The 12,841-nt window shown below is 48.5% G+C and overlaps 1 protein-coding gene across 11 annotated transcripts in view; it reads left to right on the top strand.

The window, feature by feature from the left end:
- Positions 1 to 12,841, top strand: part of MROH7 (maestro heat like repeat family member 7) — a 74,138-nt gene that overhangs the window by 24,404 nt on the left and 36,893 nt on the right. For all 11 annotated transcript variants that reach the window (XM_050802647.1, XM_050802642.1, XM_050802656.1 and 8 more), the window contains 5 exons: positions 4,199 to 4,272; positions 7,918 to 8,001; positions 9,819 to 9,898; positions 10,089 to 10,218; positions 12,379 to 12,474. In XM_050802647.1, coding sequence (XP_050658604.1) covers positions 4,199 to 4,272; positions 7,918 to 8,001; positions 9,819 to 9,898; positions 10,089 to 10,218; positions 12,379 to 12,474 — 464 coding nt within the window. The remainder of the gene's footprint in view (positions 1 to 4,198; positions 4,273 to 7,917; positions 8,002 to 9,818; positions 9,899 to 10,088; positions 10,219 to 12,378; positions 12,475 to 12,841) is intronic.

Consider the following 12,841-nt stretch of genomic DNA (forward strand, 5'->3'; position numbering starts at 1 on the left):
TTTTGTGCTTTTTTTTTTTTTTTAATTTCAGAAGGGAACAACATGTACATTTTGCTTATTTAAAAACATTGGGGTGTCTCTTTTTCTTATTGGTTTGTGGGAATTCTTTATGTAATCTAGATATGAGTTCTTTGTTAGGTACATGAATTTTGACTATTTTTTCTGAGTCTGTGGCTTGATGAAGCCTTTTATTTATCTTTAAATTAAATTAAAAAGTTTTTAAAGAAATGAGGTCTCATTCTGTTGCCCAGGCTGGAGTGGAGTGGAGTGGTACAATCATAGCTCACTGCAGACTCAAACTCCTGGGCTCAAGTGATCCTCCTGCCTCAGCCTCCCAAGCAGCTGGAATTACAGGCATGTGCCACATGCCTGGCTAATTTGTATTTTTAGTAGAGACGAGATTTCTCCGTGTTGATCAGGCTGGTTTCGAACTTCTGAGCTCAGGTGATCTGCCCACCTCGGCCTCCCAAAGTGCTGGTATTACAGGTATGAGCCACCACGTCTGGCCCTGTTCACTTTTATTAACTGTGCTTAGAACAGTACTGGTCATATAGTAGGTACTTAAAAATATTATTTATTTATTTATTTATTTATTTATTTACTTTGAGACAGTGTTTCGCTCTTGTCGCCCAGGCTGGAGTGCAGTGGAGCAATCTCAGCTCACTATAACCTCTGCTTCTGGGTTCAAGTGATTCTCCTGCCTCAGCCTCTTGAGTAGCTGGGATTACAGGCACCTGCCACCATGCCCAGCTAATTTTTGTATTTTTAGTAGAGACTGAGTTCACCACACTGGCTAGGCTGGTCTCGAACTCCTGACCTCAGGCGACCCACCTGCCTTGGCCTCCCAAAGTGCTGATATTACAGGTGTGAGCTGCCACCCTCGGCCTTAAAAATATTTTAAAAATGATTTTTAAAAACCAACCTAGGGTTGGGCATGGTGGCTCACACCTGTAATACGTAGCACTTTGAGAGGCTGAGGCAGGAATATTGCTTGAACCCAGGAGTTCACATCCAGCCTGGACAACAAAATGAGACCCTCATCTCTACAAAAAAATTAACAATTGGCCAAATGTGGTGGCATGGGCCTGTAGCGCCAACTAGTTGGGAGGCTGAGGTAGGAGGATCACTTGAGCCCAGGAGGTCGAGACTGCAGTGAGCCATGATTGCACCACTGCATTCCAGCCTGAATGACAGAGCAAGACTCTGTCTGCAAACAAAACCAAACAAAACTTAGAGAAAAGTTGAGCTGGGTGTGGTGGCTCATGCCTGTAATCCCAGCACTTTGGGAGGCCAAGGTGGGCAGATCACTTGAAGCCAGCAGTTCAAGACCAGCCTGACCAACAAGGTGAAATCCTGTCTCTACTAAAAATACAAAAATTAACCAGGCAGGGTGGCACACACCTATAAACCCAGCTTCTCAGCAGGCAGATGTGGGAGAATTACTTGAATCCGGGAGGTGGAGGTTGAAGTGAGCCGAGATCGGCACCACTGCCCTCCAGCCTGAGCAACAGAGTGAGACTCCATCTCAAAGAAAAAAAAAAGTTGAAAATGTACTATAAATTTTTTTCCTTGAATCATTTAAGAATCAGTTTCCAAATGATGCTCCATCACCCCTGAATTTCAGAGTGTACTTCTTACAAAAAAGGATAAAATATAACTATCACTATCAAGTAATTAATATTGATACACAGCTACCATGTAATCCTCAGGCCCTATTCAAAAGTCACCAATTTTCCCAGTAATGTTCTCTACAGCAAGAGGATCCAGTTCAGAACCACTCATTGTACTTTTTTTCTAGTCTGATCTGTCTCCTGCAGTCCTCAGCCTTTCTTTGACTTTCCTGTCCTTGATACATTTGAAGATGACAGGCAAGCTATTTTTGTAGGATGTGCCTCAGTTTCAATTTGTCTGATGCTTGCTCATGATTAGATTCAGGGCATGCATTTTTGGCAGGAATAGCACAGAAGTGATGCTGGGTTTTTCTCATTGCGTCCTGTCTGGTGCCTTATAATTTTGATTTGTTCATTACTGACGCTGTTTGCTTTCATCACTTGAGTAGGATGGTTGCTGCCAAGGTTTTCTATTGTGAAGTCAATATTTACCCCTTTGTAGTGAATATCATGTGGTCAGGTACTTTGAAACTATGTGAATATCCCATTCCCATCAAACTTTCAATTTATTTATTTATTTATTAGTATTATATGGACTCAATTAGTTTATTTAATGGGCTATAATCCATTTTCTTAGTTTATTTAATGGGCTATAATCCATTTTTTTTCACAATTTATTGTGACACTCAAATTTTCCTCAATTTGATCAGTGGAATTCCCTTCAAGCAAACTTTTGTAGAGACCAGCCTGGCCAACACGGCAAGACCCCCGAGCTCTTTCTTTTTTTGAGACGAAATATTGCTCTGTTGCCCAGGCTGGAATGCAGTGGCACAATCTTGGCTCACTAAACCTCTGCCTTCTGGGTTCAAGCGATTCTCCTGCCTCAGCCTCCCTAGTAGCTGTGATTATAGGTGTGCACCACTATGCCCAGCTAATTTTTGTATTTTTAGTAGAGGTGGGGTTTCACCATGTTGGCCAGGCTGGTCTCAAACTCCTGACCTCAGATGATCCACCTGCTTCAGCCTCCCAAAGTGCTGGGATTACAGGCGTGAGCCACCGTGCTCAGCCCCCATCAGCTCAAAACAAATAAAACAAAAAAACAACGAATAAAGCATGCTTTTGTATTCCTTTGATATTTGACATGTCTTTATCATTCAGGTGTCTCAGGTTCATCCTGAGCTTTCCCTGTTTGAGTCCTGGAATCAAACATTTCTCCAAGGAGCCTTGTTCCTTTTAGTGGAGAATGGTGTTTAGAAGCTAAGATCTTGGTGTTCACTACAATTGGGGTATCTGTACTTCTCCATCCTCTAGCATCCTCTGGTGGTCGAGAATCTGAAGTTCCAGGTTTTCATAGGCCCCAGTGACCTTGTCCTCAGAAGGAGAAATATCCTCTCTCCTTTGGTGTTCCCCTCAACCCCCTTAAATAAAAGACTCTATTGGTCCTGCCCAGTCAAGTTTTCATCCCTGGACCAATCGCTGTGGCTGGTGGCATGGGACACTCTTAGGAGCGGAGCTTGGGTTCCAGGCCCACCCCTGTCTGAAGAGTGGGTGCTGGGTGTGTCTTGAGGAATCCAGCTTCACCTAGCTACATGGAATAGGGTGCACACAGGAAAGATGAGGCTCTTTCACCAAAAGAAAGTGAAGAGATGGGGGGCTGACAGAACGGCAGATGCCTCTCATAACAAGTAGGTGTTTAGCTATGAATTATGATAACTGCTGAAAGAGATTCGGACAATGCGCGACAAGACCATATTGGCCCTTGCAGAGCCAGAGGGTAGGGGTGGCCTTTCTCAGGACTGGCAGGCAAGCCTAGGCCTGAAGGAGAGCCTTAGCGGGGCAAGGAGGTATGGCGAGCAGTGGCCCGGGTAGAGGGAACCACCATGCAAAGGCCCTGAGGGGAAATGTGCTCAGTTCTGGAAGGAAGCTGGTGTGGCCAGAGCATAGTGAGGCGGGCAAGTGGTGGGAGATAGGGCCGCAGAGGAGGGCAGGGCACAACCGACCAGGCAGGGCATTGAAGGCCTCGGCAAGGATGCTGGCTTTGTGCTCAATGAAATGCAGTGTCACTGAAAGGTTTTAGGGAGGGGGTGACATGAGCTGATGTACACTTAAAAGCTCAGTGTAGGCCAGGCGTGGTGGCTCACACCTGTAATCCCAGCACTTTGGGAGGCCGAGACGAGTGGATCACTGGAGGTCAGGAGTTCGAGACTAGCCTGGCCAACATGGTGAAACCCTGTCTCTACTAAAAATACAAAAAATAGCTGGGTGTGGTAGTGGGTGCCTGTAATCCCAGCTACTTGGAAGGCTGAGGCAGGAGAATCACTTGAACCCAGAAGGTGGAGGTTGCAGTGAGCCAAGATAGTGAGCGCCATTGCACTCTAGCCTGGGCAGCAAGAGCGAGACTCCGTCTCAAAAAAAAAAAAAAAGAAAAAAAAAAAAAAAAAAAAAAAAAAAAAGCTCAGTGTGGCTACTGGGGTGCTGGGGTGGGGTAGGGATTGGAGGGGCCTAGAGGGGGAGGAGAGAGATAGCATGATGGCTTCCTAGGTACATCACAGCTTTATCCATCTTCTCATTGAAATTGTGCCCTGTAGGAGCCTTTGATGAAGTGACCTCATGCCTGGTGAAGGTGCCAGAGAAGACAGAAGGTGGCAAAAACATGGCTCTGGTATGCCTCCTGCCCAACCCCTAGCTGACTGTCCTGGGGTACTTCCATGCTGCCTACCCCCTCTCCCCTTCCCCCACCCAGCCCAGCAGCCTCAGCATTCCCCATGCCTCTGCCCGGCTCTCCTTTTCTCCACAACGTTCATTGCTGTCTGATGTGCCATATGCTTTGTTTATTCATCTTCTTTCTTGTTCATCTGCCCCACAAGGACATATCCTCCATTACTCGGGCATTTTTGTCTGTTATTCACAGCTATAACTTCAGCATCTAGAACAGTGCCTGGCACATAATAGATGCTCAATAAAATATTTTTAAACAATTGAATGAATTGTGGGAGGGGCTCTGAAAGGGGCAGAAAGTCTAGAAGTGGCCTTTTTTCAGGACAGTCAGGCCCAACCCAGGTCTGGGCCATGCAGCAGGCCTAGGAGGCCCAAGAAGACCAGTCCAGCAGGTGAGGCACACTTGCATTTGCAGGACTTGGCAAGGGCCAGTGGGGAAGACTAGACAAGCTGGTGGACGTGAGTGTGACACAGGGAGTGTGGACAAGGGTGCTTGGTGGACAGAATGTGAAGGAGGTGGGGTATCCATCCAGGCCCAGACATGCAGGAGGCAGGCCCTGCCTCCAGGCTGCTTCAGGGCCAAGCTTCAGTCCTTGGGGCAGTGCAGGGTGGGGATGAGGAGAGGTGACTGGACTAAGAGGAAGCCCTGCATTTGGGGAGCATTTATCCTCATCCCATGGTGGCCTTCTAGTTGTCCACTGTGTTCCTGCCACGCTGGCCTTTTTCTGTTTCTCACACACGCCAAACTCATTCCTGCCCCAGGGCCTTTGCACGTGTTTCTGCCAGGAAAGTTCTATAAAATGAGCACAACAAAGCTGAAGTGAGGCCCATGCCAGGTGATATGTACAGCAGCTACCATGGCGCCTGCAAAAAGAAGACTTTTTATTGCTGTCACAGGGGCCAAGGGAAAACGTCCCCTTCATCCTCTGAAGGTTTGCTGAAAAAAAAATCAACTAACAAAGGCAGATTAATTGGAGAAAATGTACATGCATTTATTAATGAGTACACGGAGAGAAGCACAGAGTGATTACCTGCCCCCAGTGAGGGCCCAGAAGCTTATATACCATTTTGAGGTTACAGAAAAATGGGGGCTTGGATCCTGGCAAAACAGGTTATAGGAGGCAGGAGAAGAGAATTTTTTTTTTTTTTTTTTTTTTTTTTTAGGCAGGGTCTCACTCTGTCACTCGGGCTGGAGTGTAGTGATGCGATCTTGGCTTGCTGCAGCCTCAACTTCCCAGGCTTAAGCGATCCTCCCATGTCAGCCTCCTGAGTAGCTGGGATTATAGGCATGAGCCACTGTGCCTGGCCCTGGACTATTTTTTTTTTTTTTTTTTTATGTTTTGCCTAGAGGTGAGGTCTTATTATGTTGCTCAGGCTGGTCTTGAACTCCTGAGCTCAAGCCATCCTCCTACCTCAGCCTTCCAAAGTGCTGTAATTATAGCCGTGAGCCACCACACCCAGCAAGAGAAGAGGAATTCTGTTGAGGAGCAATAAGGGATTAGTAGCAAGAATTAATGGATCAGGAACAGAGATTATTTTGTGAAAGGGTCTGTTCAGATGTGGTTACATTCTTGGTCTTACAGGGAAGGGAAGGAACAACAGTTGATGTCCTTGGAAGATCTGGATCTTAGGCAGATCAAGGAACTTCAACTTCATCTCATACTTTGGGAGACATCAGAGAGACCTGGAAGCTTATTCAATACAGCATGTCCAAACACCATATTGTGGGGTATGGGTTTCTGAGCCTCAATATTGTCATTCAACACATTTCATTGAGCCTCTACTATGTGCCAGGCACTGTTTTAGGCACTAGGGATACAACAGTGATGTGATCTGACATTCTAGTTTGGGGAGACAGACAGGACTTCCCCCTAGTTCTCTGCATAGCTAGTTCTTTCTTGTCATTTAGGACTCAGCCCAGGTGTTAACTCCTCTAAGTGGTCTTCTCTGACCATTTGGATTAAATTAGCCATCGCTCTATCATCACTCTTACCGTTTAAGTTACCTATTGCTGTTTAACAAACCACCCCAGAATTTAGTGGTTTAAAAGTTCACTCTGGGATAGGGATGGTGGCTCACACCAGTAATCCCAGTACTTTGGGAGGCTGAGGTGGGAGGATCACTTGAGGCTGGAAGTTTGAGACCAACCTGGGCAACATCGTGAGACCCAGTGTCTACGATTTTTTTTTTTTTTTTTTAAGTTGGAGTTTTCGCTCTTGTTGCCCAGGCTGGAGTGCAATGGTATGATCTCGGCTCACTGCAACTTCTGCCTCCCGGGTTCAAGCAATTCTCCTGTCTCAGCCTCCCAAGTAGCTGGGATTACAGGCACATGCCCCCATGCCTGGCTAATTTTTGTATTTTTAGTAGAGACAGGGTTTCATCATATTGGTCGGGCTGGTCTTGAACTCCTGACCTCAGGTGATCTGCCCACTTCAGCCTCCTAAATTGCTGTAATTACAGACGTGAGCCACTATGCCCAGCTACAAAAATGTACAAAGTAAAAAAAAAAAAAAAAAAAAAATTAGCTGGCCATGGTGGCCCAGTAGTCCTACGTAGTCCATGTAGTCCTAGCTACTCAGAAGGCTAAGACCAAAAAATTGCTTGAGCCCAGGAATTTGAAATTGTAGTGAGCTGTGACTGCATCACTGCATCTCAGCCTGGGTGCTGGGGGCATTAGAATTGGAGAGGCCCGATTTCTCATGATTCTGAAGTTTGACTGGGCTTAGCTAGGTGGTTCTTCTGCTCCACAGTGTAGACTGATATTACTCAGTGGGACTGGAATATTCAAGATGACCCCCTCATTTTCCAGGGCCTCTCTTCACATGGTCTGTAATCATTCTGTCTTCTAGCTTGGGCTTCCTTGCAGCACAGTGGCTGGGTTCCAGAGGGAAAAAGTGGAAGCTTCCAGTTTCCTTAAGGACTAGTCCAGGAACTGGCCCAGCGTCACTTCCACATTACTCTACTGGTCAAAGCAAGTTATAAAATGAGCCAAGATTCAAGAGGAATCTGTGTTTTGGATAGGAGGAGCAGAAAAGAACTTGCAGCCATTTTCAATGTGCTACACTCCGCATCAAATTAACCTGTCTTTTCTTCTTTACTATATGAAGTTAGTTTTCTTATTTCATGGTCTTTGTTTATTTTCCTTCTTCTCCCTTAAGATGATGAGAATGGAGAGATTAGTTGGATATTAGTTAATGTGTTCTCTCTCTCAGGTAGCAGAATGCCTCAATCTGACTTGTATGTACTGGAAGACCCATATGAAGCGTTACTAATGGTGCAATTTCAGGTTGAGGGATTGGGGCCCTTTCTGTCCCCTCCTTAGTTGACTGGAGAAGGAGCAGTACTTTGCAGTCCCTCATATCTGGTCCTCTTCCAAATGCTGGCATTCAGGATTAACTCCTCCAATCCCTCAATATTCTCCAATCTTTACCCCACTCCAAGTTCCCCTTGTGGGAACCTCTCATTTCTCTTGCGCCAATTCTGGCTTGCCTGCAGGTGTCGGGTGGTTAACAGTGCTGTATGGGCAACCCCTGAGGACTGGGCTTGGTGGGGCTCTCACTCCGAGGTTTTGCCCTCTGCTGTCCCCTAGGTTGAGAATGTCACCACCCTTCAGAAGAGCCAGGATCTGTTGGAGGCAGAAAGAGAAAAGAAGACCATGATAAAGAAGATGATGGTGGGGGAGCCACGGGCGGGTCTGCGGCATTGGGGTGGGAGGCGGCAGAATTCCTGAGTCCACCCACTGATGAGACTGCAGGGGTGGGAGGCTGAGGTGGGAAGAGAACAGGATGAGGAGGCAGGACACCGGGAATTGAGTCTCAGCTCCACTTCGAACTGCCTCCCACCTACACGGAGGGAGCTCAGGCAAGTTCTGAGCCTCACTCTTCTCATCTCACAGATGGGTGTGATAATACCTGTGCCATTGGCTTGTTGGGAGGACACAACCCAATGCTTAGTCTACAGTAAAGCCTTGCACACCCAGAAGCAGTTCTTATTACTTAATACATTCTTTTCCCAGCCATTCCTTCTGGTAGGCAACTTTAGACAGTTTCCTCATCATTTTGATAAATACAGCCACTCCACCAGAATGGATTGGGCAGGAATAACCACTGAAGCTGTGTACTTCACAGAGACAACCAAAAAAGTCCTTGCTTTTTTTAAAAGTCCTTGCTTTCATTAATTGAGCATCTGCTGTGTGTAGGTGCTAGATCAAAATGAGAAGCAATTAGAAGGACATCCTTTATTTTGAGACAGGGTCATGCTCTGTCGCCCAGGCTGGAGTGCAGTGGCGCCATCATGGCTTACTGCAGCATCAACCTCCTGGGCTTACGGGATCCTCCGGCCTTAGCCTCTGGAGATTTGGGACCACAGGTGTGTGCCACCATATCCAACTAATTTTTTATCTTAAAGAAATGGACATTTGGCCAAGTGTGGTGGCTCACGTCTGTCATCCCAGCACTTTGGGAGGCTGAGGCAGGCAGATCCCTTGAGGTCAGGAGTTCGAGACCAGTCTGACCAAAATGGTGAAACCCCATCTCTACTAAAAATACAAAAAAAGCTTAGCTGGGGATGGTGGCATGTGTCTGTGGTCCCAGCTACTCAGAAGGCTGAGGCGGGAGAATTGCTTGAGCTAGGGAGGCAGAGGTTGCAGTGAGCCGAGACTGTGCCACTGCACTCCAACCTGGGCAACAAAGCAAGACTTCGTCTCAAAAAAAAAAAAAAAAAAAATGAGAGAGTTCGAGATGAACCTGGCCAACATCATAAGACCCCATCTCTAAAAAGAAAAAGCAAAAAAAATTTAAAGGAATGCAACTGGGCGGTTTTCAAGGGCCACACATGGTGGTTTTTGCTTTGGGCCAGTTCCATGGTTTGAATATGCCTCCTGGAGGCCAGGCATGGTGGCTCATGTCTTTAATTCCAGCATTTTGGGAGGCCAAGGCAGGAGGATGGCTTGAGCTCAGGAGTTTGAGACCAGCCTGAGCAACACAGCAAGACTCTGTCTCTAAAAAAAATAAAAATACGGCCGGGCGCGGTGGCTCAAGCCTGTAATCCCAGCACTTTGGGAGGCCGAGGCGGGCGGATCACAAGGTCAGGAGATCGAGACCACAGTGAAACCCCGTCTCTACTAAAAATACAAAAAAAAATTAGCCGGGCGCGGTGGCGGGCGCCTGTAGTCCTAGCTACTCAGGAGGCTGAGGCAGGAGAATGGCGTGAACCCAGGAGGCGGAGCTTGCAGTGAGCCGAGATCGCGCCACTGCACTCCAGCCTGGGCAACAGCGTGAGACTCCGTCTCAAAAAAAAAAAAAAAAAAAAAATAAAAATACTTAGCCAAGTGTGGTGGCATGAGCTTATAGTCCCAGTTACTTGGGCAGCTGAGGCGGGAGGAGCACTTGAGGGGCTGCTGTGACCTGCTCCTTGTGAGGGGGGCAGCCTTGGCCCTGGCGGCCTGCAGTAGCCCTGTCCTCATCAGCCCTTCTGTGGCCCCCTGTCCAGAGGCAGATCCAGGAGGAGCCACTGGATTCTCTCTCAAGCTCCGTCCGCAAGCAGGCCATGGAGATCCTGACCCAGCTGAGGTGTCCATGGCCCTCTCCCTGTCCCCACAACCCCTCTCCTCTCTTCCTCCACTTCTGCCTCCCTCCGTCTCTCCACTGTACCCTCCGCCAACCCGCCTCCACCTTGCCCAGTCCCTGCTTCTCAGCTCAGCTCCCGTCTTTAGCCGTAGGGCCCCTTTCTCACTCCCTTTGTTTTCTGCCTCTTCTCCAGCCACGCCCAGCCCACCCTGGGCGTGCGGGAGAGGTCGGAGCTGATGAACATGTGTGTGCAGAGTGTGTTCTCCCTGCCCTCCGTGCAGGCCATGCAGGAGAAGGATGAGGCCAAGGCTGAGACCATCCAGGTGAGACAGGCCTTCCCAGCAGGGCCTCAGGGCTGGCCCAAGTTCTGGGAGGAGATCTGGAGCTGCATCCTCCAGCTCATTGGTCTGTGGCCTTGGGCAATTCAACTCACTTCTGTTGGTCTGAGTAGGTACTTGATAAATGGTGAATGGATGAATCATTCAAATAAAGACACCCGGCTGGGCGCGGTGGCTCACGCCTGTAATCCCAGCACTTTGGGAGGCTGAAGTGGGTGGATCACGAGGTCAGGAGATGCAGACCATCCTGGCTAACACGGTGAATCCCTGTCTCTATTAAAAAAAAAAAATTAGCCGGGCATGGTGGCGGGCGCCTGTAGGCCCAGCTACTCAGGAGGCTGAGGCAGGAGAATGGCTGGAACCCAGGAGGCAGAGCCTGCAGTGAGCAGAGATGGTGCCACTGCACTCCAGCCTGGATGACAGAGTGAGACTCCATCTCAAAACAAAACAAAACAAAACAACACCCATCCTGTCCACTTCTGGGCCCTGCCCTATGGGAGGGATGTGGGCAGATGATGGCATGGCCAAGGGAAGCGGCCAGGATTGGGAGGGCAGGGCTGAGGCCTAGGCTATAACGAAGACAGACTGGGGGAACTGGGGCTGAGGCCTGGAGAAACAGAACCTCTGGAGGCTCATGCGAGCATCTTCAAACCTCTCCAGGCGTTCCTGGGAGGAGGAGTGGAGGTGACCCTCAGGGTAGGATGAGGGGTAGAGAGGGTCAGTGGGGAAGGTTAAGGCAAAGGGTTTCAGCCCAGCTTGCAGCACATTCATTCATCACTTCATTTAGCAAATAGTAACTCAGTACCTACTCCATGCTGAACTCAGCACAGGAACCTTACAGCTGAAGTGAGCGTGGGGGAGATGGATGGTATCAAATAAATAAATACGAATAAATGCAAAATTACACCAATCATAAATCCTGCAAGCCGGAAGAACTTGGTGCTATAAAGAGCCTGTAATGGTGGGGTGGGCGGTGGGGGAGGGGAAGGCCTAGATAGGGGTCAGGGGTTGTGATTGTGAAGCTGTGAAGTTAATAAAGAACTAATTAGCTGCAGAGGGTGGCAGAAGGAAGAGCATTTCAGGCAGAGAATGACAAAGTGGCAGTGTGACTGGAACCCAGAGGGTTAGGCGAGAGTTCTGGGAAGTGAGGCTGGAGAACCAGGGTCCCGGAGGTGGTGCCCTTGTAGAAGACTGGGGTGGAGCGGGTGAATGAAAAAAGCAGGCAGCCCTTTTGTAGTACCAGATTTAGCCAGCAGAGGACAGTGCTGCATAGTAATCTGCAGAGATGGGCGAGAAGGAGGAGGTAGGTAGGTGGTGAGCCAGGCTTTCTTGGTGGTTATGGTATATCCCCAAGGACCACTGGCTTCACGGTGTGTGCAGACTCAGGAAGTTGGGCAATAACAACCTAGGAGGCACACTTAGGGAGCTGGCAGGAGGAGGGGAGGCAAAAAAGAGAGGGTCTTCTCAGAGTAACTCAAACCCACTGCCCAGCCTTGTGTACATGTAATGCCGGTACCCATAAGACAATTCCAGGATGGTGGTGTGGTTAAGGAATGAGAAACCTGGTCAGGAGAGAGATGGCTTCCTTAAGGGGCAACTTGGAAAATCTATTTGGGTCTAGGAGAAGCAATTCCAAAAAGAATCAGAGCATTTCCCTAGAGATGATGAAAGTAAGATTGGCTCTTTCATTGATCCAGCTCTTGCAGTTCCAGAGCATTTTCCCATCCATCCTCTCATTTGCTCCTCATGACTTGAAACTTCTTGTTCTGTGATCTTGGACAAGTGTCCCTGTCCCTTCATTTGTAAAATGAGAGAAACAATTTGTGGACAAGGTGATATGGTTGTGCAAATCACCAGGTCCACGGTCCACGGTAGATTCTCAGTGTATGCTGGATCTCCGCTTCCTCCGTCTTTAAGGAGAAAGTGCAGAGATAATAATTAGCAATTGTTGATAAGGAAACTATAATCCATGAGGGGAAGTAATTTACCCAACATTACACATCAAGTTAGTCTCAGAGGTGGGACCAGAAAGCAGCTCTCCTGGGTCCAAATTCCCCCTCCTCCCCTGACCCACACCAGGGGATGCCTGGGGCTGATGTCTACTCCAGAGGTGCCCTAGTGGCTTGGTCCTCCTCCTGTCCACAGACTCTTTACCATCAGACCCTGGAGGCCCTGCAGACACTGCTCAAAGCCCTCTTTATCGAGGACCCCACTCCTGCTGGGCTGAAGAGCATCTTGCAGGTGCGGCGGAGATGGGAGAGGCAAGGAAGGGAGGGGAGGAAGGGTGGAGGGAAGAGAGAAATTGGCTCAGGAGCAGTGGAGGCCAGACCCAGGAGTGATTTGGCTTTAGGATGTCATCTTGTGTGAGTGTTCTGCCTCTCTGTCTGTCTCACAGGCCCTGTCCCAGACTCCTGCCTCTCCCCACTCTCTCCCCATCCTCCCACTCTCTAAATGGCTGCCCATGGTTATAGCTGCTACCATATCTGTGCTCTTTCCATGCTTGTCCCTGCATCTCTCTTCTGTCTTCATGACTCTTCATCTTTCATCTCTCTCCTCATTGACTTCCTTCTTCCCTATAGTCTGTCGGTCCTATTCTGAACTCCATCTC

Source organism: Macaca thibetana, chromosome 1, assembly GCF_024542745.1.
Source record: "Macaca thibetana thibetana isolate TM-01 chromosome 1, ASM2454274v1, whole genome shotgun sequence".
Lineage (NCBI taxonomy): Eukaryota > Metazoa > Chordata > Mammalia > Primates > Cercopithecidae > Macaca > Macaca thibetana.